The sequence below is a fragment of the Ixodes scapularis genome, unplaced genomic scaffold (assembly GCF_016920785.2).
Source record: "Ixodes scapularis isolate PalLabHiFi unplaced genomic scaffold, ASM1692078v2 PGA_scaffold2__306_contigs__length_199485367, whole genome shotgun sequence".
Classification (NCBI taxonomy): domain Eukaryota; kingdom Metazoa; phylum Arthropoda; class Arachnida; order Ixodida; family Ixodidae; genus Ixodes; species Ixodes scapularis.
In genome coordinates, this window is record NW_024609857.1 from 92,162,948 (window position 1) to 92,185,993 (window position 23,046).

The 23,046-nt window shown below is 45.3% G+C and overlaps 1 protein-coding gene across 8 annotated transcripts in view; it reads left to right on the plus strand.

The window, feature by feature from the left end:
- LOC8024827 (transcription factor GATA-5) overlaps nucleotides 1-23,046 on the plus strand; it is a 132,064-nt gene that overhangs the window by 29,880 nt on the left and 79,138 nt on the right. For all 8 annotated transcript variants that reach the window (XM_040499678.2, XM_040499679.2, XM_040499681.2 and 5 more), the window contains exon 2: nucleotides 17,906-18,930. In XM_040499678.2, coding sequence (XP_040355612.1) covers nucleotides 17,906-18,930 — 1,025 coding nt within the window. The remainder of the gene's footprint in view (nucleotides 1-17,905; nucleotides 18,931-23,046) is intronic.

Consider the following 23,046-nt stretch of genomic DNA (forward strand, 5'->3'; position numbering starts at 1 on the left):
CAAACCAGAAGATCTTGTTTGTAATCAATTATTTACAAGAATACGTCTTTCTTTCATTTTTTTTTCTTTTTTTTTTTGGTGCGGATTAAAAAGTGCGTTTTTTTTATTGCGGGTAGCATCAAGGGCGTGTGGGGTGCGAGAGCTGACGAAGTAACCAAGCAGGTATCGTAATTATTTGTCTGGCTTGAAGGAAAATAAGAGCACACACGTGAACGCATTCAGCATGAAAAGCACCAGGTGCTTAAATAGCGGATAGATATATACACATCGCATTGTATCTTATGGGCCTAATTTAATGCAACAGGCCATTTTCAAATAGATATACGCATCATATTTGATGCAATAGACCCTTTTCAAATGTCCGCGCCAAGGCCTGTCTGCCATTGCTCGCTTACATACTCCGAACATGAAGTGGACACGAGGTGTTGACGTCAGCATTCGGCGAAGACTCGGATCCAATCACGCGCTTCGTGTCCAAGCAATGGCGACCGCCAATGTTGCTTGACGGACTTCTGAAAAGGATCAGCTGCGTCCCTAGCTCTTAGGGCTGTTAGAGGAGTTTTTATACTTTTGTTAATGGTGGCTGTATAGGACCACTAGTTATTTTGGAGTATAATACCGCAGAAAGTTCGGGTTAAAAAGTTCAATGCGTGCATCTTAAAAAAGCATATACTGCAATTTATAAAAAAAAAAAAGTTCGTCGACTTTTTTTTTAGTGGAAAACTGCATTCTGTTACATGTTACAGAAAAAATGAACAAAAAGGACGGACAGTGGCGGACATCTTGTCAATCCTTCTCCGTACTTTTTGTTGATTCTTTCTGTAGCAAGTCATTCAAAACCAACGCGCTCACGTTCAACTTATCTTATTCCACTTTCGGTCGATTTCCTCTCGTAATGTTTGACAAAAAAAAAAAAAACGAAGCAAAATTAATTATTATTTATTTTTTATTCAAAGTACCTCAAAGGCCTGTCGGCATTACATGGGGGGGGGGGGGGGGGGGGACTATACAGTCTGATTAACACGAATAAGGAATGGAAGTGAGCACGCCGACTCCATACCAACAACAATACACACCTGCGCGCATCAAAATAAACCAAACATTTGCACAGCTGGGTGACATAAAGCACATAATGACATAAAAAATAATAATACACACATCCGTTAACCATCTCGACTAATACAAAATATAGGCGCAGTGCCCAGTTCACAAGAAAATAACATCGTTACACATTTTTAATTAGCTAAAATGTATGTGGTTAACTCTGAACGAAAAAGTGCTGGGTCGGAAACTGAAACAACGGCCTCGGGAAGATCGTTCCAGAGCTTGATGGCACGTGGCAGGAAAGAATTATTGAATGACAATGATGTCCCAAAGATGCGCTTAAAACTCTTAGTGTTAAAATTACGTGATTCCTTGTTCCGGTGTTCCAGATGCAAGAACCAAGTCCCACCGGGGCTGTGGCATAATCGATGAATTAACCATAGGAGAGAAATGTTACGTCGAGTTTCCAGTAGACAGATAGAATAATTTTGCTCTATTAGTGACACGCTGTCGAAACGCGAATATGATAAAGAAATGAAGCGGGCAGCTCGGTTTTGAATGTATTCGATTTGTTTAATAAGGTAGGTTTGGGAAGGGGCCCAGATAGCGCAGGCGTACTCTAATTTCGGGCGAACATAGGTTTCATAGGATAATTTGCGGAGGTGAGAGGGCGCAGATTTAAGATTGCGTTTCAAGTAACCGAGGGTACGGGATGCTTTAGCGGTTATCGTGTTAATGTGGGAAACCCAAGAAAGATTAGAAGCCAGTTCGACACGGAGGTATACTGATAACCAGAAGCTGCGATGATGGGCGAATTGCTGAGTAAATATGTGAAGTCTGAATTTGTGCGTTTACGGGTGAAAGAAACAATTAAGTTTACATTTTGGTGCGTTAAGGATCATTTGCCATTTGTTGCACCAGATAACTACCCGATCAATATCAGTTTGGAGATGTAAGTGGTCGTCAGGGTTGTTGATCTTTCTGTACAGTACACAATCGTCGGCAAAAAGACGTACACAGGATGTTAGCGACTGCGGAAGATCATTAATGTATGTTAGAAATAGAAGAGGGCCAAGAACAGTACCTTGCGACACCCCGGAGGTTACATCGGAAAGCCCCGAGTAAAAATCACCTGCTGTGGTGAACTGCTGTCTTAAGCTAGTTAGTTAGTTAGATAAGACAACGTGAAGGTAATGCAGGGATGCTCGACTACCGAAATCGAATATCGTTCGCTTCATTCGAATCGTCAGCTAGATTATATTAATTTTCTTTCCGACACATCCTAGTAACGTAACATTTTGTGTCAACTCGGGTTCATTTTACTTCAAGTCTCGTGTCTTTGAACACCTTATTTTTCCGAGTAAAGAATTGAATGTGGAACTGATACCAAAAACTCGAATACTCTTAGATACCTCAAAGAAAGCTGATGCTTCGAAAGAAAGAAACATGCCACATATATTTCTGCTGAAAAAAGAAGTCGGCATTTGATAATTCACTTGTACGAACGTGAAACCGCTTCGTTCGTAGTGGATTTAGATAAGGCAAGGATTTGGTTCGTGGTATACCCATCCTAACTGCATAACGAAGAAACGTCGACCTTTTCGGAGTTGGGCTTCCAGTCTGTTCTGCGTGCATGGCTGCAGGGCAGTAAAGCCCTCATACAAAAAAAAAAAAGAAAAAAATTGTGCGGCATTGATTGTTCATGTCGATGGCATTCTCCTCAAAATTCAAACACCTTTGTGTGCTTTGTTTTCATGGTTTTAACACCATACGCTTGCAATTCACAGCATGACTGATGACAAACCAAAATTAGATTGCTTTGAAAGGAGAAAAACAAACAAGTCGTTAATTTCTTGTTGAAAAGAAGAAAAAAAAAATGGGATTGTTTTTTCATTCATCCATTCATTCATTTGTTTATTTTTGTGCTCATGAACAGCTTTCGCCTTTGCAATGATACACAATTAACATACAGCAAAAGGAAGAATAATTCCACATAGTGACAAGGGAAAACTTGAACGCTACAAAAGATGGGTAAAAATTTATAGATTTGCAGGAGAAAACTTGAACGCTGTAAAAGATGGGTTAAAAACTTCAATGCAGGAATCATCGAAAGTATTATACAAGGCCTGAATGCGTGTCATGGGGCAGGTTTGGAAGGATTGATTAACACAAAATGGAAGAGAAATTTGCAAAAATCTTCTCGGAACATGAATATTTATCGCTAAAGTTAGGTCAGGGCAATCAATGACTCCGTGAAGGCATTTGAACAAAAAATATGAGATCTCTGTTGCATCGTCTGGCACTCAAAGTAGAACAATTGTATTCTTCTAAACGTCTTCTATATTCAAAGTAAACAGTGCGACCAACATAGCCATCGTAAAAAATTCGAAAAGAACGTTTCTGGACATTTTCAATCGACTCTTGGTGAGTACGCTCAATGGAATTCCACACAACTGAGGAAAACTCTAGGTTAGACTTAGACCTAATTAATGAAAAGTATAACGGCATAGTACAGGCCGACATGGAAAACTCACGTGTAATTCTGTGTATGACACCTAACGTACGGAAAGAGGCGTTGAAAATGTTATTGACATACGTATTAAATGACAGAGAAGAGAGTATATAAACTCCAAGATCACGAGTGCAATCCACCCTTTGCAATGGGGCATTGCCGAGTTGGTAACAGAAATGAAAAAGCCTTAGCTTCTTACCAAATGGCATTACAACAGTCTTAGTGGGATTAAGTGTCAGCCTGTTGAGACTAAACCAATTACTCACTGATTTGACATCATCCATTAGTTTCACACACACTGTTTGCAAAAATAACACGCCCAGACGTGTAAACCGTTGTCCCATAGCGGACACGTCGAAACGTGTTCGTTTTACACGAGGCCATTTGTGTTTTTCGTCTACACATGAGGTGCTGTGTAAACTTAACACGCTACACCGTGTCTGCCTTCCGCAAAACTGTTTCGAGCGTGTTCCTTACGAAACATGGTGGCCAGCGGCCGAGAACAGGCGAGAGACGAGCCCAGCGAGCCGTGCGCCTTTCAGCCGAATTGAAAGCACACAGGGCGCGTTAGTTCTCGTTCGATGTCTTTTATACACAGTAAAGTCTCCAAGCGGCGGACGTAGCTACTTGCAAAGGTACGTACGTGCGTTGTCGGCGGTCGGCGGCGTCGGTAACTTCAACGAGCCGCTAGACAAAAAAAAAAAAAAAAAAAAAGAATGCCGAACTTACATGGATAAATAACTTGAGCAAACTATTTAGAATCGGGCGGTAACTTGCGCCACCTATCGAGATTTCTAGCAGCCTGTTTTAAAAAAAAAAAAGACGAGTGTGTTAACACTGCGAACGACCACGACTACACAGCAACCCTACATACAACGCAGGCAATACAGCACACAGCTACACAGCACCGACATGTACACAAACACAACAACCGACACAACGCCTGACACTTCCTACTCGATATCCATTTCTCCCCGCGGCGCATATAAGCTTGACATGTGCGGGTGAGCTCTTTGGTCGCTGACCATTACAGATTTATAGAAGAATATACAAAACACGGCGCAATGGACAGCCGTGTGTTAGAACTGTTTGCATTTAAAAAGTATGGAGGCAAAATCTATAATGTTAGTCCATTGCAATAAATAACGATATGTTAACAATAAATCTTAAACCGGTCATGAAAAAGTTCAAATTTTTGTAATTTTCTTGCTTGACCAGTGTTATGAGCAGACCGACTAGCTTGAATCAGATAGGAAAACAAATTATTGGGATTTTGTCATTACGTATACAATAATAGAGAGTTTTAGTAGACCGTTTTTGGTTTCCCGCTCCGCTCTATGGAAAGCGGAGTCGCCATCGCGCATGCGCGACCCGCTCTGGGATTTGAGCGTGGAGCGTCAGCTCCGCTATCGTCGCCATTTTGAGAAGTACGTTCCACTCTCAGTAAAGGTTCACTAGATGGTGCTTTTCTGGAAAGGTGGGTGCTCGCTATTTGAAATCATGCTTGGGAGCGCGCTTGACCCTTATGAACCTCGCTGCACTAAGAAGCTGCGCAGACTTCCTTTGAAAAGGCGTCCCCCAGAAAACGTTTCACGGTGGTCAAGAACCTCTGGCTGCTTCGAGAAATCGCTGGCCGCAATCCTTTCACGGCCCCTGAACGGTGGGAACAGGTGCTGTCTTGTCTAAGCCAGCGGGCTCAATTTTTCTATGCGAGATGACGACGACGACGTTGGAAGGATGACACACCGGGCGACGGAGGCTTCTCAATCTGAGCCCTGGGCCTCGGTTCCTTGGAGGCGGCAGCTTCTACTTTGGCTGGACTACCTCCTTGAAGCATGATTCTTTGACCCCAGTGGACCCCAGTGAGCAATAGCGCCCTTATGTTCCTGGTGCTCCTTCATGCACTGATCGAACGGCGTGCAAGATCCTCATAGCTCGCTGCTCACCCGCCCAACCCGCCTTCATGAAGTCTGGACTTCTGCGAATCGGACTGCCACCCTCCCCAATACCAACAACCCATGTCGTCGTCATCCTGCACGTATATACTCATCACATTACCATGTTCCCTAGACTCGGCACCGCGGGCCTCGGTGGTACGGGCTGCTGCTTTCCGCGGTGCCGCGGCTCTCCAGAGCCAAAAATTAAAGGTTAAAGACCAAAGACTAAAGCAGTCGGCAAACGGACAGATATTTTGTTTGGTTACTTCAGGCACATGGGCGTACCAACCGGGGGGGCAAGGGGGGCACTTGCCCCCCCAGTTCTCAGAGTGGGGGTGCAAGGCATGCGTTTTGCCCCCCCTGAAACGGCCGCCACTGGGCAGAGCAGACACAGGCCGGTGGCGCCCAAGGAATACCAAGGGCACTGCCCCCCGACCCGCGCGGGCATATTTTTAACGCGCAGGCGATACAAACCCTAGCAACGGTGCTCACGCACGCCGGATTGGCTGGTTCGTAAGCCTTGCTCCACGAACAAGGCTACACGGTAACCTTACGGAATCCATCCGCGAGACATGGGCCGGACGGGCCGTCCAGACCAGGACGTAGGCCCTTACACAAAATAAAGTTTTGCTTGCTTGCATGGAGATAGGCGCTGCCGCCGTCAACATAGGCAGCGGATGCAATGCGAGTTTCCGAAGAGGTAGCGTAACTTAGTGGTGAGATGTCTGCCTCATACGTGTCAGACCCGGGTTCTATTTATGGTGTGGGCCGGCTTACTTCTTTTTATTTTTTTTTCTCGAACATTTTGTTTTGTCGAGGCATTTGGCGATATTTACATTTCTTTTTTACCATTAACACTAAAAAAACGAATGTTGTTGACGAAACATCGCTAAACTAAATCGTATCGACTCTATTTACGGAAGTGCATGGGGGGCAGCGGGGCTTGGGTTGCCGACCGGACGCCGCAAAGCGGCGTGTACGGGGGGTGGGGGGGGGGGGGGGGGGCTAGGTGGGTTAATAGATTTGTAATTAGCAGCCGCACACCGTCACCGCGAAGCGGCGTGAACGCAGGCGCGGGGGTGGGTTAACGCGCTTCGAGTGATACACGAGCAGCCCATCCGGCGTGAGCGTCGTTGTTAGGGGTTCTATCGCCTGCACCGTAAAAGGAGCAGTGTGTGCACCTCCTGTAGTGGGCAAGAATTCCTACATTGGAGAGAAGCGGAGACAAGCCCTTTCTTCAAATGCGTCAAGTCTCCTTGAGCTTCGGAATACAAAGAAACGCCACTATTCGGAGCTAATCCCACAGTTACTCGACCTCTCTTGCGTCGTGTCTGTTCGCTCCCCGCGCCTCGTAGCAGTGTTGTTGCAGTGGGGGGGCTCGTAAACATTTTGGGGGTTTTTTGGACTATCTAAATCACTTTCTTCCTTCCCATCCCCCCCTTTTCTACTCCGCATGCTTCCCCCTCTGCAAATATCAGCTGACCTTCCGACCTCTGTTCTCTGTTGATAGGCAAAACAACCACTAAAATTAGAAAGTAATTTGTAATTTGAGGGGAAGTCACTCGGAAAAGTAGTTAAAGTAAACTACTGATTACTAGAATAGAAATGTAATTAAAATTTACTAAACTACCCAGAAAAGTAGTTAAACTACAGTAACTTGAGTAAAGTAGTTGAACTACTTACAAGTCTGGCCTGGCAAGCGCTGTGCGTAAGTGTTTTCACTGATCTGCCTAGCCCCGCACACCATCACATGGGCCAAGAAAGGTGTAGTTTTACTGCAGAGGAGAAATCAGCAGGGTCCAAGATGGTGACAATGGAGGATGGGGGACTGTTCCAGTGGCTGATGGCTTGAGAAAGGAATGACCAATTGAAAGCGTTCGTAGAGCCAGAAGTGTGTTTGATGGTGCAAACGTTGTTGAGGCGAGAAGATGTTCGGTCGAGGGGTAATAACAAAGTGGTTTTGAGGTCGGGAATGTGGTAGTAGATTTTGTGAATAAGGCACAGCTGAGAGACTTTCCTGCGAAGCTGCAAAGAGGACATGGTTAGTTCAGTTTTTAGCGCCGAGACACTGAAAGAAAAGTCATAAGTGGATGAAATGAAGCGAGCAGCTCTGTTCTGAACTGCCTCTACAGCGTATTGATGAGGTACAGTCGATGGGTATTCCAGATGGTCGAAGCATATTCTATTTTTGGTCTGACGTACGTGTTAAAGGTTAGCTTAGGGACAAAGGGTGGAGCGATTTTTTAAGTTACGTCTGCTTAGTCCAAGAGTTCCAGGTGAATCGGCGGTAATGACTTCAATGTGGTTATTCCAGGGAAGGTCAGATGTTAGTCTTACACCAAGGTATTTATACACAGTAGCGGTCTCAATCAGATCGGAGTCCAAGAAGTAATTAAATGACAGAGTGGTTTTTTTCTTGGTGAAGTGGATTAGTTTGCGTTTATACTTGTTTGGTGACATAATCCACTCTTTGCACCAATTGTTAATTTTATCTAGATCTTCCTGAAGCTGGTTATTATTTTGCACACAAGTTACTTTGTTATGGATGACGCAGTCGTCGGCGAAAAAGCGTTTTTTTGAAGAAATCCCAATGGGAATGTCATTAATAAATATTAAAAAGAGTAAGGGCCCAAGTACGAACCCCAGGGGAACACCAGGAGATACATTTATTAAGGAAGATTCATGATCATCATGGACGTGACCTGTACACGTAAAAAAAGAAAGTCACGAATCCATGCAAACGGTTATTGGTCGAGGCAAAAAGATGATAGCTTAGAAAGAAGGCGTTGATGGAGGACACGGCCAAACGCTTTGGAAAAAAAAAAAAAAAAAAAAAACTGCGTCAGTTTGGACGTGACATTCAAGGTTAGTGTGCAAGTCATGGATGAAGTCGCAGAGTTGCGTTTCGCAGGAAAGTACCTTTTGAAAACCGTGCTGCTGTTTAAAGAAAAGAAATGGGATGATAGGTGCCTCATGATATTGGAGTAGAGGATATGCTCAAGTAGTTTGCAAGAAATTGAAGTCAATGAATTAGGGCGATAATTAGATGCGGAAGAGCGGCTGCCCTGTTTAAAGACTGGGAATTACCCTTCCCACCTTTCGGTCAGATGGAAGGCAGCTTTGAGATGAGGACTGAATGAAGATGAGTTTCAAATACTCACTAGAAATAACACGGGTGTTTCTTTTAAATTTTAGGGTTGATGTTATCGGTTCCAGCGGACGAAGTAAGTTTTAGTTTATCAATCAATGTTTTAATACCAGCGGAGTTAACGTTAATAGGATGCATGCGCTCGTAAAGCTCTTCAGGGAGAGTGGGGACGAAGTCCAAGCACTCGTTAGTAAACACTGATGAAAAGTATTCGTTAAACACAGAACTATCATGCTCGACGTTGCACATCCGACATTCCTAACTCTCCCCATCTTCCTAAACGTCCATGTGTGTCCTAACACCAGAAACCGGAATTTTAAAGGTTAAAAACGGCACGTTGCGAATATGGAACGCGCACTTTCATGCAAAGCTGACGTCAAGTGACTCAAATCGAAAAACATGCATATTTACAGTATTGTTATCTCTTCTGGTGAAGGCTAAACAACCGTTGCATCCGTTTTCGCGCACGAAACGGTGACTCCCAGAGAAAGTAAGAACGCAGTGATTGTCTTTATTTTAACAATGTAAACACACTTGCAGGCGTGCGCTGATGAAGCCTCAAAATCAAAACTCTCGTAGTGTGATTCGTGACTGCTCCGGCTACTACCCAACCTCGTTGTCACGCCACTTTCTGCAAGCAAACACTAAAATTGCCAGTAAACACACAAAAGCGACATCGATACAATTATCTTGTAGAATATCACCTTATTTAATCATAACTGTTTCAATAGGCACTACAAGTTGTATTTATTTTAAAAAGAAGAAGCAAAATTTTTTTTGTGAGAAAAAAGAAAATATCAATGTTAAGTCTGGTAACGTTGTAATTTTGCCGAATCATTGCCACATCTTTAGAAAACTTCGACAAAAGTTGCGCCGAATTTTCGATTAAGGGGGGGGGGGGGGGGGGGAAGAGGGTCGGGTTTGCCCCCCCACTCAAAAACAAGTTGGTACGCCACTGTTCAGGCATCAAGACAGTGAAAATTAGCGAAAGCGAGGGCTCCATTTATATCTCTACTTTTTTTCCCCAATGAAATGAGTCTTTTCTTCTTCGTACGCTTCGGTTTGTGATATGGTGCCTTGGTGTTTATGTACACTGCGCGACACTGTTAGCGGGAGCATTCAATATCCTGTTTTCATTTTTCACCGTAAATTCGAGGGGCTGACATTTGCCTATTGGTGTGGAATAAAGCGCTCGTTTGGGGCACTAATCTGAGCGACAAATTTTCAGCTTTTTCAATAGCTGTCAAAGAAATAAACTGCAAATAAAAGCGATTTTTTCGTGTTCGTATTAACAGTGGAGCGCAGTGTATGTATCTGCCTTGGGGGGTGACATGAAACCATTTTGCTTGACTATACACTTCTTTTTATTTCTTTTGTGTGTTTATGAAAGTGCGTTTTTCAGCTTAAGCTCCTGCCCAGTTTCTGCCTCACTTGTGCTACTGTCTTTTCTTGCAATAGAAGGCCACGCAACATAGTCTACTCTTACAATGCTGAATTCAACAGTAACACTGTAATTTGGTTAGATGCAATATTCACAGGCACATCTGAGAAGTAAAATGGGAGTCGTTAGTAAACGTTTTTTATTAAAATATTTCTAGATGCCTTTCAGCCCAGTTGGACCGGTATTTCGCTCAGTACAAAAGCTTGAACATGATTTACTGTGATAAGTTTATTCATTCTAATATTAAACAAACAAAAAAATGCCCATGGTCTTTGTAGGTTTCTTCCAGCTGTCAAATTATGCCGTCTGCGCACATCACTGCCTGGTGCTTCACGACGAGCACCCTCTTGTGGTCTTCTTCTAATTTTTTTTTGATGGACGGCATATGGGCATGCTGTGCGGTCAACAAAACCCCAACAGCTGTTCAGGGGTGTTCCCTTGTCCTTGACGGCCTAATAAAAAAGACAAAAAAAAACACTCTTACAACATGGCTGTATTTAAACACTACCAAAACATGTGATATGGGACTTGTTACTCCTCTAAGATAAAGCCTATTTCCATTGTAGGGTTGTAAAAAACTGGGTATCGTAAATTAATATATATATATATATATATATAGTTGTTCCTAAATTCTGCTAAGGTTTGAGGCCGTCAAACTGTGCATGCGAGGCCCGCTACGCCGGAATTCAAAACGAAACTTCTGAAAACTGTTCTAGTCTACCACTATTGCTTAGAAGTCCAGGGTTGTGTTTGCTAAATTTTGCACTGTTTATGCTTTCAAAACACCACCGGGTAACATATTCGACCGCCATATTTTGGGCATCGCTTTTAGTGCGACTCTTGTGACTAGAACCCATTTCATATTCAGTATTGACGCAGCATTCGTGTCTAATACATTTAGACTCGCATCCGCGACAAACAATGACGTAGCTCTCTTGCTTCCTAGACACTTGGCCAAAATAAGGCGGCCCCGAAGACTAACGGCACCATGGGCAAGTCACTTTTAAAAAGGCTGCATTCAAGTTTCTATTATTTTCTAAATCTACCAAGGAAATCCAATGCAAACATTTCTTGAGGAAAGTTAAACAATTCAAAAGTTGCGAGCGAGTGTGAATAAATAAAGCTGAGAGGAGGGAATGGTTTCTTTGGTGCAGCTTGCGAGCGCTATGCTCGTGGTCAGCTTTCAGTCGCCTTTTCGACAGGAGGGCGCATGCACAGATATAATCGGCGTTCAAGCACGCGCACCCGTACATCTGACTGCATAGCCATAGGACGTCCACAAAACGCGACGACTTTACCGACGCCGTGCTGGTTGCAAAGTGATACTCGTTCACTTCGTTTGATTATGCTGTTTTGTGTTACATAGAACTCAAATCGAATGGTTTTCTTTTTACGCGAGGGGCGTACGCTTTACTTCTTGATTCGACCTCTTTCAAGCTGAGGTCACGGTCAAAAACATCGACGCGTATTGAGTAAGTGCAGCCATCTTGAGATCTAAGCGATCACGCTAAGGACGCTGAGGGCAGTCCGCTCTACAACTTGTGAAGCGGAGCGCACGCTCACTCCGCTAACTATACGCTCCAACTCAGAGCGGGCCACGCATGCGCGGTGGGGACGATGCTTCTCGCAGAGCGTAAAGTAGAGCAAAGAGGGCTCATAAAGGTGGCCTACTAATACTCATAGATTACGAACGCGCTCGTCGTGACTTGTCCTGACACTGCCCATGTACACCTTTGGCGTATAGAAAAAAGTAACTTTTCACCAGTCAGAGCAGCTGTGCTAGAAACAATGGAAACGCGAAATTTACACAAACCATGCAGGGTCTCACCTGTGAGCACAGCTCTAGTTTCGCCAGGGTCAACCACCTATGTTTGTTCATGTCAGCGAGCAGGTGGCCGAACCTCTCGTTGATGTGACCCACGATGAGATTCACAGAACTGAAGAACACCGACAAGTTCCGTCCAAACGCTCATCCAAGTACGAACAGACGGTTGGGATAGGCCAGTCAAGGAAGAACCATGCAAAGCGTCTCACCAGACTGGCAACACCCTGCGCCGATCTGTCGGGTGCTGGTATTTGGAGGCCCGCATGCAGAACAGCCAGGTCCTTCTTTAAGCAGGATAGCTTCCTAAAGGGTTTCTTTTCTACGTTGGGAATATCCAGCAAACCGCGTTCGGAAAGGAAGCTTCGGCGCTTGATGGCACGAGGGATACGAATCATAGATTCGATGTCCCACCAGCTTAATCTCGTTAGTAGAAGTCTCCTTCTTTGAGAACAGCGGGGATTCATCGTGCAGATGCCTTGCTAGCCTTGAGCAACACTGTACTCGTACTACGCAAAAGGATGTACTCGCAATGCGCAGACTTCGTCCTTTTCTTTTATTTTTCTACTTCGAATAAGTAAATATGTTTCATTTTTAATTCGAGTGGAGCAGAAGCTACAAGAGCGAGTGCCGGCCTTTCAGCGTCCTTGATAAGCACGCGCGCCCGTGCAGTGCAAGTACCGTTTAGAGCAACATGCTCATGCTTATACCTTCGACTTCACTCGCACACAAGGTGGAACGATTATATTTATATTTTATAGCTTAATATTTCTTCAGGTGTGTGCCTACTCTTTTGTGTTCATTATTGTCGCCTTCGTTTTTACTACCTCTACAAACAAGCTCCCTTCCACTCTCTTGGTGTTAACGTTTAGGTTTTTTTGTCTTACTAGTACTATAAACGTCCACTTGTGGGGCTACGCAAGCAAATGTTTCGAACCCGCTCAAAACGCTCCTACGCTGAAGAAAAACGCTCTACTAAAACGCGTTTTTTGACCTCCGCTTTCCATTCCGGCAAAGCAGGCCGCGCATACGCAGTTTGGCACCCCCAGAGCGGAGCGGAAAATGAAAACGGTCTACTAAAACTCTCTAATAAATGAAAATGATCCTTGCGCAAAGCATTTTTTATATATTTTTGTGAAGGACATCTGGACATCCGCCCAACACTTCACTTCCGCTAGTTGCAGCAGTTTCAGTACTTTTGGGGCGTTTTGATGCAGTTTGTTGTCGTATGTCGTGTCGGTGTCGAGAAGAGCGGTGGGGCTTGGGAGTTTGTGACCGGTGTTATTCGTGAACACTGGTGTGGGGCGCTGATGCGTCTTTTTTTTTATACTGCCACCACCCCGAACTTTGAAGATACACGGGCACGTAGCAGTGCATTATGCTGAATCGCGAGCTCCTTCTCTGTTGACGTCGCTTTCCTGGTACCACTCGTGGATACTGCAAGCGTTTAAACAGTGTGCACCGTCTCGCCTACATCCCCGGTGACGTACTCGACCTGTTGAAACTTATTGCTTCCGTCATTTTAGAGTACGCAAGGCAGTTATCTCGCTGGTCTGGTTTAGGTTATAAAAGCAAGGCAAAACGCTCGTATAGTTCCCGTCCTCAGTACACGTTGGACATCTTACACACTTTGACACCGGATAACTGAATGAACGAGGATTTACATTCACTTCCGAGGTTACTCTCGCCGCTTCCTCACCGTTGAGCAGCAGGATGAGCTGGCGACAAGCCGCGGATGAAAGGCTTGAGCATCAACAGCCCAAGCGCACTCGGTGCCGATGCGGGCGACGCGGGTTTCTGTCAACCGGGAGGCCAGCACAAACCGTGACCGTTCCAGCTCTTCGTCATGACACGGTGTTGCAGAGAGCAGGGTAAAATACAGCTACACGGATCACCGAAGCAAACGACTGCTATCTTAAATCTTGGCTTGTGATTGCGCCTTTGTAGTAGATCATCTTATTCGTTTTGCTGGAGAGACGCAAACGACGGGCATAACAAAATCGCTTGCATATTCCGCATATCTCACAAAAGCATTTACCCTGTCACCTTGCGAAAAGCGCGAAACACGGAGTCCGCACCGTCCCTTCCCGTTTTTTACCTTCTTTAGAGCAGTTTGTACCTGCTAGTAGATATGCCTACTGAAACTGAAACAGGGCACTGCCAGAGAGAAAGAGATAAAGTTGGGAAAGCTTGCTCGCTCTCCAATTTCTCAACTCTCAAGTGATTGTACCCTAATAAATGCACCAACGCGTCTTCCAAAATAAAGAAAGAACACTACGTTCACAACATGAAAAATGGTCTCAGTACATGCATCTGTGGGCAGGTAGGAAACCTTGCCCTAATTTATTCACGCCGCATGATTGGCGCAACAAACTCGTTGCAGGACCGAATCATCTACTCGAGCGGTGTGCGTCGCTATGCAAACGCAGTTTAACACGAAGCATAAAAAACGGCAGATTTAAGACAACAATCCGGAGTCCATTATTCAATTAAAACAACGTAATTTTGTTGTAAACGCCCGCTGCTTCTTACTCACGGTATGTGTCGGGATACTTCCACAGTTTGAAACGGAACGAAGGAAGATTTACTTTTAAAAACACTCGCTGCGTCCTCCCGGACCCGCTGGACCGGATCAGCTGACGACGACGGGACTGTACCCGTTGAACCTCCACCACGCAACAAACAATTTGCGCTCCGTGTTAAAAGCGTGGTTCAAACAGACCCGGAATACAAAGCACCGCACCACACACGACGAATGTTTCAGCTCTTTTTCGCATCGCCGGGTTGCACCAAACAGAACGAGATCGCCGAAGACAACGCCGCGCTGTCGTGAACCTTGGCTTGTGGTTGCGAACTCGTTGACCCTGTGACTCCCTTCGCTTTCAAAGCACACACGACGATTACGAATGCTACTTTCCGTCTTCCAGGAACATCACAGGGGCACTTCTCCGGTCACGTCTTCACTATGTGCTCGCAAACTCCGAAGCTCTATGCGAAGCTTCTCGCGTCCCGTCAAACCAAAACAGTAGCGGCGCCATGCGTACTTGCCAGATTTTCTCCGGTCAAACAAAAACAACGAAAGCCAACCGGCGCTTGCTTCCAGCGTACATCGGCGTTGCGCTTGCGCCGTAGCCAGATCGCTTGCAGTTGAAGGGGTTGAAGGTTGAAGCAAAAACGAAACCAACTGCAATGTCACGTGTTCACATCGAGGACACGCTTTTTATATCAATTTTAACTGTTTAGAACGAATAATTAGACCCATGACTTTATTTGTGGTGTCTAAGAAACTGTTATCAGGACCCCTAAACTAAATACAAACATGGGCGATATGAGGGAAGCCGCATTGCCATCGACCAGAAGATGGCGGCGAGCACGGTAAGCGCGGGTTTCGCCAACGTGCTGCGACATGGCGCAATTGCTTTTGGTGCATATCTGTCTCCGAGACATGTTTCTTTCCGCGGAATTTGTCTCGACGGTCCTTTCTAAGTGTGTCCCCAAGCATTCCGGTGCTTCGATAGCCGGCAATGCCGCGGTCGTCGCCGGAGGCGATGCGTGTTGTCGAGGTCGGCTACACGGTTATGCGTGTATGACCGAACCAAAACACGTATTTTACAACCTCGCATGATTTCTGAACGAATTATCCGTTACTCATCGTGTAAATTTATGGTAATTTGTGTAAATAGCGTGTTTTTCACCCCAAATATTCGCCAAATACACGGGACTTGCTAACAGTGCAGTCCTCTAGGGATATTATCTGCCTAAATAACTTGATGACATTGGCGTATTGCTTGATTTCTGAATGTACAACACATGAGCTAAGGTCGTTTATGAAAATATTCAAAAGAATCGGCTCAAGAATGGACCCCTGGGGAACACCAGAGAGGAGGGTGACAAAAAGCTGAAAGAGATGACGAAGGATACGTACACGGTTGTGTCTATCGGACAAATAATTGTGAAGCAATGTACATAGAGTAGTACTCATTCCGTACGATTTCAGCTTTTGTAGAAGTAGCGAGTGGTCAACCAAATCAAATGCCTTAGACATATTAAAATATACAGGTTCAACCTGACCCCGCTGACACACAATAGGCGAAACGAAATTAAGAAAGGACACCAAGTTTGATTCCACTGATCTTCCGCGCACAAAACCATGTTGTGAGGGGAGGATCTTGTGTTTGAAAAAGCTCGAAATATGTTCCGAAAGTACTATTTTGTAGACCTTTGCAAATGGACTTAATAATGAAATCGGTCTATAGTTTTTGGGATTATCTAAATTTCTTGTGTATCGGCACGGTTATCGCGTTTTTCCAAATCGAAGGAAAAGTGCAAGTCGACACAATATGTCTTTGAAAGAAGCAAAACGAGGAGGTCATTCATTTTTTGTTGAAAATAATAGCGTTTGATTACACACTAGTTAGATCATATTGGATGAAACGTTAATTCGTGTAATCTGAAAAGGGTACGGTAAAAAGGGAGGTGGGTCTTGATGGAGCCATCCAACCGCATAATGAAGATACGTTGACCTTTGCAGCTTTGGGCCTTTCTTCATTTTAGCTTTATCGATGCATTACAGTGAAACAAATTTTATGCAATGTTGATTCTTTACGTCGGAGACGTATTTCCCAGCATATAATTTTTTTGTCCACTTCGTTTTCATGGGTAGAATATTTAGAACATTGGGTTAGGATGATTCTGTTCGCAAAGATCAACGAAAAGATCGTCGACCTTTTTCGTAATTTGGCTTCTCTTCTACTCTGCATGCACCGCTGCAATACAGTGAAGCCCTGGAGAAAAGCAAATCTGCAGTATGTATTGCTCATGGTGACGTCGTTCTTCTAACGATAAAGACACCTATGTGTTTTCTTCGATTTTTTTTGTTAGATTGCTAGATTGCTTGGTTCGTAAAAGTGAACAAAAATGTCATCGATCTTTTTCGCAGTCAGGCTTGTTCTGCGTACGTTGCTGCAGTGCGGCGTAGGCCTCATACGAAATATTCGTGCTGCTTATGTCGACGGCGTCCATATCACGATAAAAACGCTTTTGTGGATTTTTCTTTTTTTTTTTTTTGGTGGTGAGGTTTTGTGAGGTTGTTCGGTTCGTAAGCATGCGCTTTACAACTATTCCAATTAATTTAAAAACCTTCTATTTCTTTTTTTATGTCTTAGTTGGCTTGTGAGCTCGACGGCTATTTTGGATATCTAGAGTTTCTCAGGCTCTGCTCCGAGTTGAAGGGAAGAACCAGAACTGGAAATGAAAACTTCCTTCAAGTCAACACAGTTTTGGTTTTTATTAGTCTGTGGTTGATGTTGATTTGTCAAGCTTGTGCTCTTTCAAAACAACGAACTGGACAATCTTTATAGTTGATTGGTGGGCATTGTCTTAGTAAAATATTTTGAGTTGCCTTATTTTTTAACAATTTCGTGGTGTAATAATTCCAAACAGGCTTCTATGAAACCAACATTGGAGCAAAAAGAAAAGGAAAAAAAATATAAACCGTCTGTCATTCGCTTTGATAACTAATATTAGGAAACGCCTGTAGAGTTTTTCAACCTCTCTTGTGAGCCTCTGATTGGCCGTGAAAAGGTGTCTTTAACTGGGGTGAAGACGAACTTTGTGGTAGTCAACAACATTGTGTCAACAAAACAAACAAAAGCCTCGCGAAACCCAATATAGACTGCCCTTCAAATAGTTCTTATGCCTATTTCAATTAAGAAAAGATTACCCCATTCGTCTCCCCTGCCTGAAGGAAAAGTGTTCCGATTTTATATTTTGGAGACATAGATCGCAAGACCTGTCTCCAAACCATAAAATCTTCACTGGATCACCCTCAGAGTTGATTGGACTGCACTGGGTATGAAGTACGATAATATTCTTGACGATGTATTTTTTCTTCAAATTGTGTGATGTAATTGGTTTTCGCAAAGATATATTAAAAAGAAACTATAATTTAAATTTGGCGGCAGCGACATCCCGTTACAAAGGCGTCTTTCCGACTTCTCAGGGCGATGGAGCAGGAGCTGCAGCAGAAAGCCGCCCAGCAAGCGGCGCAGCAGGCGGCGCAGCAGGCGGCCCAACAAGCCGCCCAGCAAGCCGCGCAACAAGCCGCCCAACAGGCCGCGCAGCAAGCCGCCCACCAAGCCGCTCAGCAAGCCGCCCAACAAGCCGCCCAGCAGCAGGCAGTTCAACAAGCCGTACACCAGGTGGCCGCACCGCCGCAGCAGCTGCAGCAGCAGGCGCAGCCGCCGCCGCACTCGTGGTCCCCAAAGGGTGGAGCGCCTTCCCCAGACGGTCCCCAGAATTCCCTAGGATGCCCCACCCCTTCAGGGGCTGAGGAAAGAGAGGCGTCTCCCGAAGGCGTTCCCTGCGAGGGCCCCGCCCCGTCGGAGGCCCCGCCCCCGGCGAGCTCCCCGTCGGGCCCTCAGGGCCCCACTCCGGTGGCCGTGACCAGCTTCGCGCCGGGCGAAGAGCACAGCCCGGCGAGCATCAGTAGCCTCAAGGCCCTGAACCCCGCGGACGCCCTGCCCCCCGCACAGGGCGATGACAAGGAGCTGCTGTATCAGTCGCTCGGTTCGTCCACCATCATGGTCAGCACGTACGGCGCGGCGCAGTACGCCCAGGGCTACTCCAGCTCGCCGTACCCCAACAGCCGCCCCGAGCACGTCTACGTGAAGGCCGGCGGAGGCCTGAGCCCGCCGCCGGCGTACGGGCACCAGGGCGCCGAGCTGAGCGGGGGCTCGCCGCCGCCCATGTACTCGTCGTCGCTGATGTACGTGCCGCAGACCCAGGGCCAGGCCTGGCAGCAGGGACTGGAGCAGGGCCACAACGGCTACGCGCTGCAGCCGGCCGCTCTGAGTCCCGGCTCGGCGGCGCTCGTCGAGTCCGACGCGAGGGCCGCCAACGGCTTCGCGGGCTTCCCGACCCAGTACGTGCGCTCGGACATGCCGTGGTCCGTGTACGACAACAGCTCCACGCTGGCCGTGCAGCAGCACGCCTACACGGACTCCATGGGACGGATACTCTCGCCCGGTGAGCTTCTCGCCCCGCCGATGCCCGCCTCCGCTTGTCTTATCGGCGCCGGGAGGTCTTATCGGACGGATGGCGCGCAGGCGCGCTTGATTGCGCGCGCGCGCGTTCTGTGGGCACGCACGGTCTTCCAGTGTTTGCTTTAGCAATGAGGCTGCGTTGCAGCGTCACTTCCGTCCGCGGAGTTCTTTCCGTCGGGACCGAACCTCGTGTCGGATAATCACGTTTCGCGATACATTTTTTTGCACATCTATAGCACAGAGGGCATCGATAAAACAATATAAACAACTAAGATACAGCTTTATATTTGTTTTTTTACAAAGTGTCGTACTGCACGGACCCGCGTATAGCCTGTTTTGAGGAGCCTAGAAACGACGGCACTGTTTTCGTGGCTCGTCCTGGAAAGAGCTGTTCCGTTAATTTTGAGGGGAACACGTGACATCTAGGAAAGGGGGGGGGGGGGGGGGGGGGCAGGCGTTTGCATACAAAGAGGCGATATACTGTTAAGGGGGACATTTTTTCATCGGAGACAAATTAACAACCGCGTATACGCCTCTATCGACCATCTCTCTTCAATCATCCTTTCGCACAATGCAACCGAGGCGAGTCAACCTCAAGATATATACTTGCGATCGGGTAGTTCGTGCACTCCAGTTCAGAAAAAAAGCTAAACGAAAAATCTCGTAATGGGCATCTTCATGAAAATGTTTGTGAACAAATAGGTCCAAGAACGTGCACGGTCGCGTATTAGTTCACCTGTGAAAGGATTACTGCTCCGACAACTAAGTGGGTCGTATAAGCGCTGATGAATATCGCCTTATCGGATGACCCGGCACATGACACGTATGCGCTGGTTTTCGCTCATGCGCTCCCGCAACCTTTAAGGCATGTGAGACGCGCATGTAAGCATAGGTATCCCTTAGCTTCTCCAGGTGGAACACTTTTCTTCATGAGACAGTCAGCTTCTTTGGGGTCATAGCACCACAAGACAGAGTAAGTGTTCCTAATGCCCGGTTAGCAATTTAAACTAATACCTTGAGAGACTCGTCCGTGGGCTGCATGTTTTCAGGGGCTTGGCCCTCCCTTCTGTTAGGTGAGCGTCGAAAAGTTTATTTTTTTAATGTCTAACATTTATCTAAATATAGCTATCCGGATGTCTTTTTTTTTTTTTTGCCTAAAACGGTCACCATTAATTGGTTGAACAACTGCCTCATAGTGTATGCGCCAAGAAACTGAAGGAGAGGAAGGTACGTCAGAATGGCGAGCTCTGACCGGAATGATTAGGGGGTAGACCTAAAGCTATATAGCTGCCTTTGTCCCTACCGCACACTCGCCGAACACGTTCCCATGCGAACGCCGGACGCCGGTGTTCCGCGTTCCAACGCGTTCGACAAGTGCAATGGAGGCAAAGGCTGCCCTCGTCTCGACTGCGCTCGTCGAGCCCGTTCGAATGCGAAGGCCAAACGCCGGTGTTCCGCGTTCGACGAGATGCGGTGCACACAAATCAAAACAAATCCAATCAGAGCTCGGCCTTCTGACGTCCCTTCCTCTCCCTCAGTCTTTCGGCTCATAGCCATCCGGCGCACGAATGTAGCCTTCAAGATTTTTTGGAATGAACTTACTGAGCCTATCCATATTCCTCGTTATAGTTACTCGCTCTTTATACTTACAGTTTTACTCGTCTCAAAAGACACGCCATATTTCGTCGCTACGACGCGGCGTCACATACACAGGCTCATAAAGAAGGAGCAGTCGCAGAAAAGTGTTTTATCAGCCTATCGTTGCTTTGTATCTTAAAAGTATACAAAGCGCCGAAAACAACGAGAACCAAGACGAAGTATAAGACGACGCAAGTCGCCTTCTAATTACTTCGTCTTGGTCCTTGTTGCCTTCGGCGCTTTATACCTTTTAAATATTAGAGGACGGAAAGAGGTTGAGCGCGTCACTGGATAAAACGAGTGCCGAAGTTCTATGGTGATTGAGGTTCTTTGCGCTAAACCTGAACGCCGTGGGTCGCTCTTGCCACAAACGAATCAGCCGGTCCTTATTGAACTCACACCTTCAACAATTCGATGTTTGAGATCTAAAAAAATACAGTATAAAGGCAACCTTTAAAAAAAAAATTATTTAGTTATGTGCGGAATGTGTTTACGTCTTTGACAGGTGATTTGCAGTATCAATTTGAAACCTGACCCGTCCCTTTTTTAATAGCCCCCTATAAAAGATAAACCGAGCGGAAAACTCCTTGTGTTTTTTTCGCTTCGAGGCCTATACGAACTGGAAGCTGGATATGTTTAGTGATAACCACGTCTGAATTCTTCCGCTTTCAAGGAGGTTTTGTTAATCTGCCTTTAGTTGTGGGGGCCTGAGCAGCGTCGAGGAGGTAAGCAGCAACATTGTATGCAGTTTTTTTTTTCTTTACAGATTTGTCTAAAAAATGTCATGTAAGCTACACTTATGCGCGATAAAAAAATTAAATAGCGCAAAGGTTAGATAAAGGACAAAGGACAGAACATGTAGACAGGACAAGCGCTATGAATATCTTCGTACAATTTCTGTCTTCTACTATGGGCCCTTTTCCGTGTTAGCGCTTGTCCTGTCTACATGTTCTGTCCTTTGTCCTTTGTCTAACCTTTGCGCTATCTAATTTTTATATCATGCATATTCAACTGGCCCACCTCAATACTTTAGTACCCGTATGCGGTTTGTGCGAGTGAGTAATACGGCCAGGGGGACATTATGTGGGTGGCTAATCTTTGCGATAAGTACGATAATTAAGTAAAATTTGTTAATTTACTTTTTAATTAGTGAAGATAGTCTCATGGTTCCAATTAGAAATTTGCTGAGCGGCCTCCAAAACCCCTAAATCGGTAACTTTAGAAAGACTTTGGGCGTGCGAGGAGTGCAGTAGTGCGCTAAAGTTAGCACTTTTGGAGCAGGCACGATGCTGGGGCTCTGATAAGAGACGAAAAAAGTGCGCGGGCGCCTTTCCGCAACCGCTAGCCTTAAACCTGCTCCGCGAGTGGCAACTTAAATGCACTGCTACGCTTCTCACGCGCTGAAAGTCTTTCTAAAAATGACTGATTGAGTGGTTTTCGATCACGCTCAGGCATGTTTCCAATTAAAACCATGTCTATTTTCACTAATTAAAAAGTTAATTTAAAAAATTTAATTAATTAACCGACTTATCGCAAAGATTAGCCACCCACATAATGTCCCCCTGGACGTATAACCCACTCGCACAAAGCGCATAAGTGTAGCTTTTATAACTTTTTTTAAACAAATCTGCAAAAAAAAAAAAAAAAACTGTATAGTATATGCATACAATGGGTCTCCCTGTGTTGCTCTCCATAAATTAGGAATTTTTATCACATGTGGCAGTTGCCTTCTCTTTCGCATGATTCAGATGCTGCCTCGGGCGAGAAAGCAACTGCAGCTACGCCTAAAATTTCAAATTTATGGACAAAGTTGATCTCAAAAAGCAAAACCCAAAAGATACGTTCATAATAAAAACGGAGAAGCAGTAAAAAGAACAACATTCATAAAAAAATGAGGCGCGAACTTACAGAAAGCGTTTCACCGAAACATCATCCAAACTTTTGCTGCGAAAACTATACGCATTGCAGAGAAGAAAGATTGATGCCGTATTAGACACTGCCGAGGGCCCAATTCAGTGAAGTATGCTTACCGCTTCGGATGATTATGACTTTAATTCATTCTGCATACTTGAACTTTTTGGTTAGTAAAAATAATCCTTATATTCCAGTTAGAAAACTTTATGAGCGGCATCGAAACCACTATAGATCAGTAGATTTTAGAAGGACTTAAAGCGCGCGTAAAGCTATAGGAGCGCAAAAGCTATACTGATTGTTCGACGCGAAAGTCTGCTGCTGCGAAAATGCGGATGATAAGCAAGAATGAAGGTAGATGGACTTGCGGTACTTAGAAATAAACAATGCCCACCTTCTAATTAGTTCTAAATTTGTTTGATTTAGTCGTCTCGATTACGCCCATCAAGTGTCTAATCAAAACGATCTGTTTTCCTTTTCCCAATTTTTTTTTTAATTTATTAAAAATACTTCTAAATGCCGTCCAAGGGAGGGTATATATTACATAAAA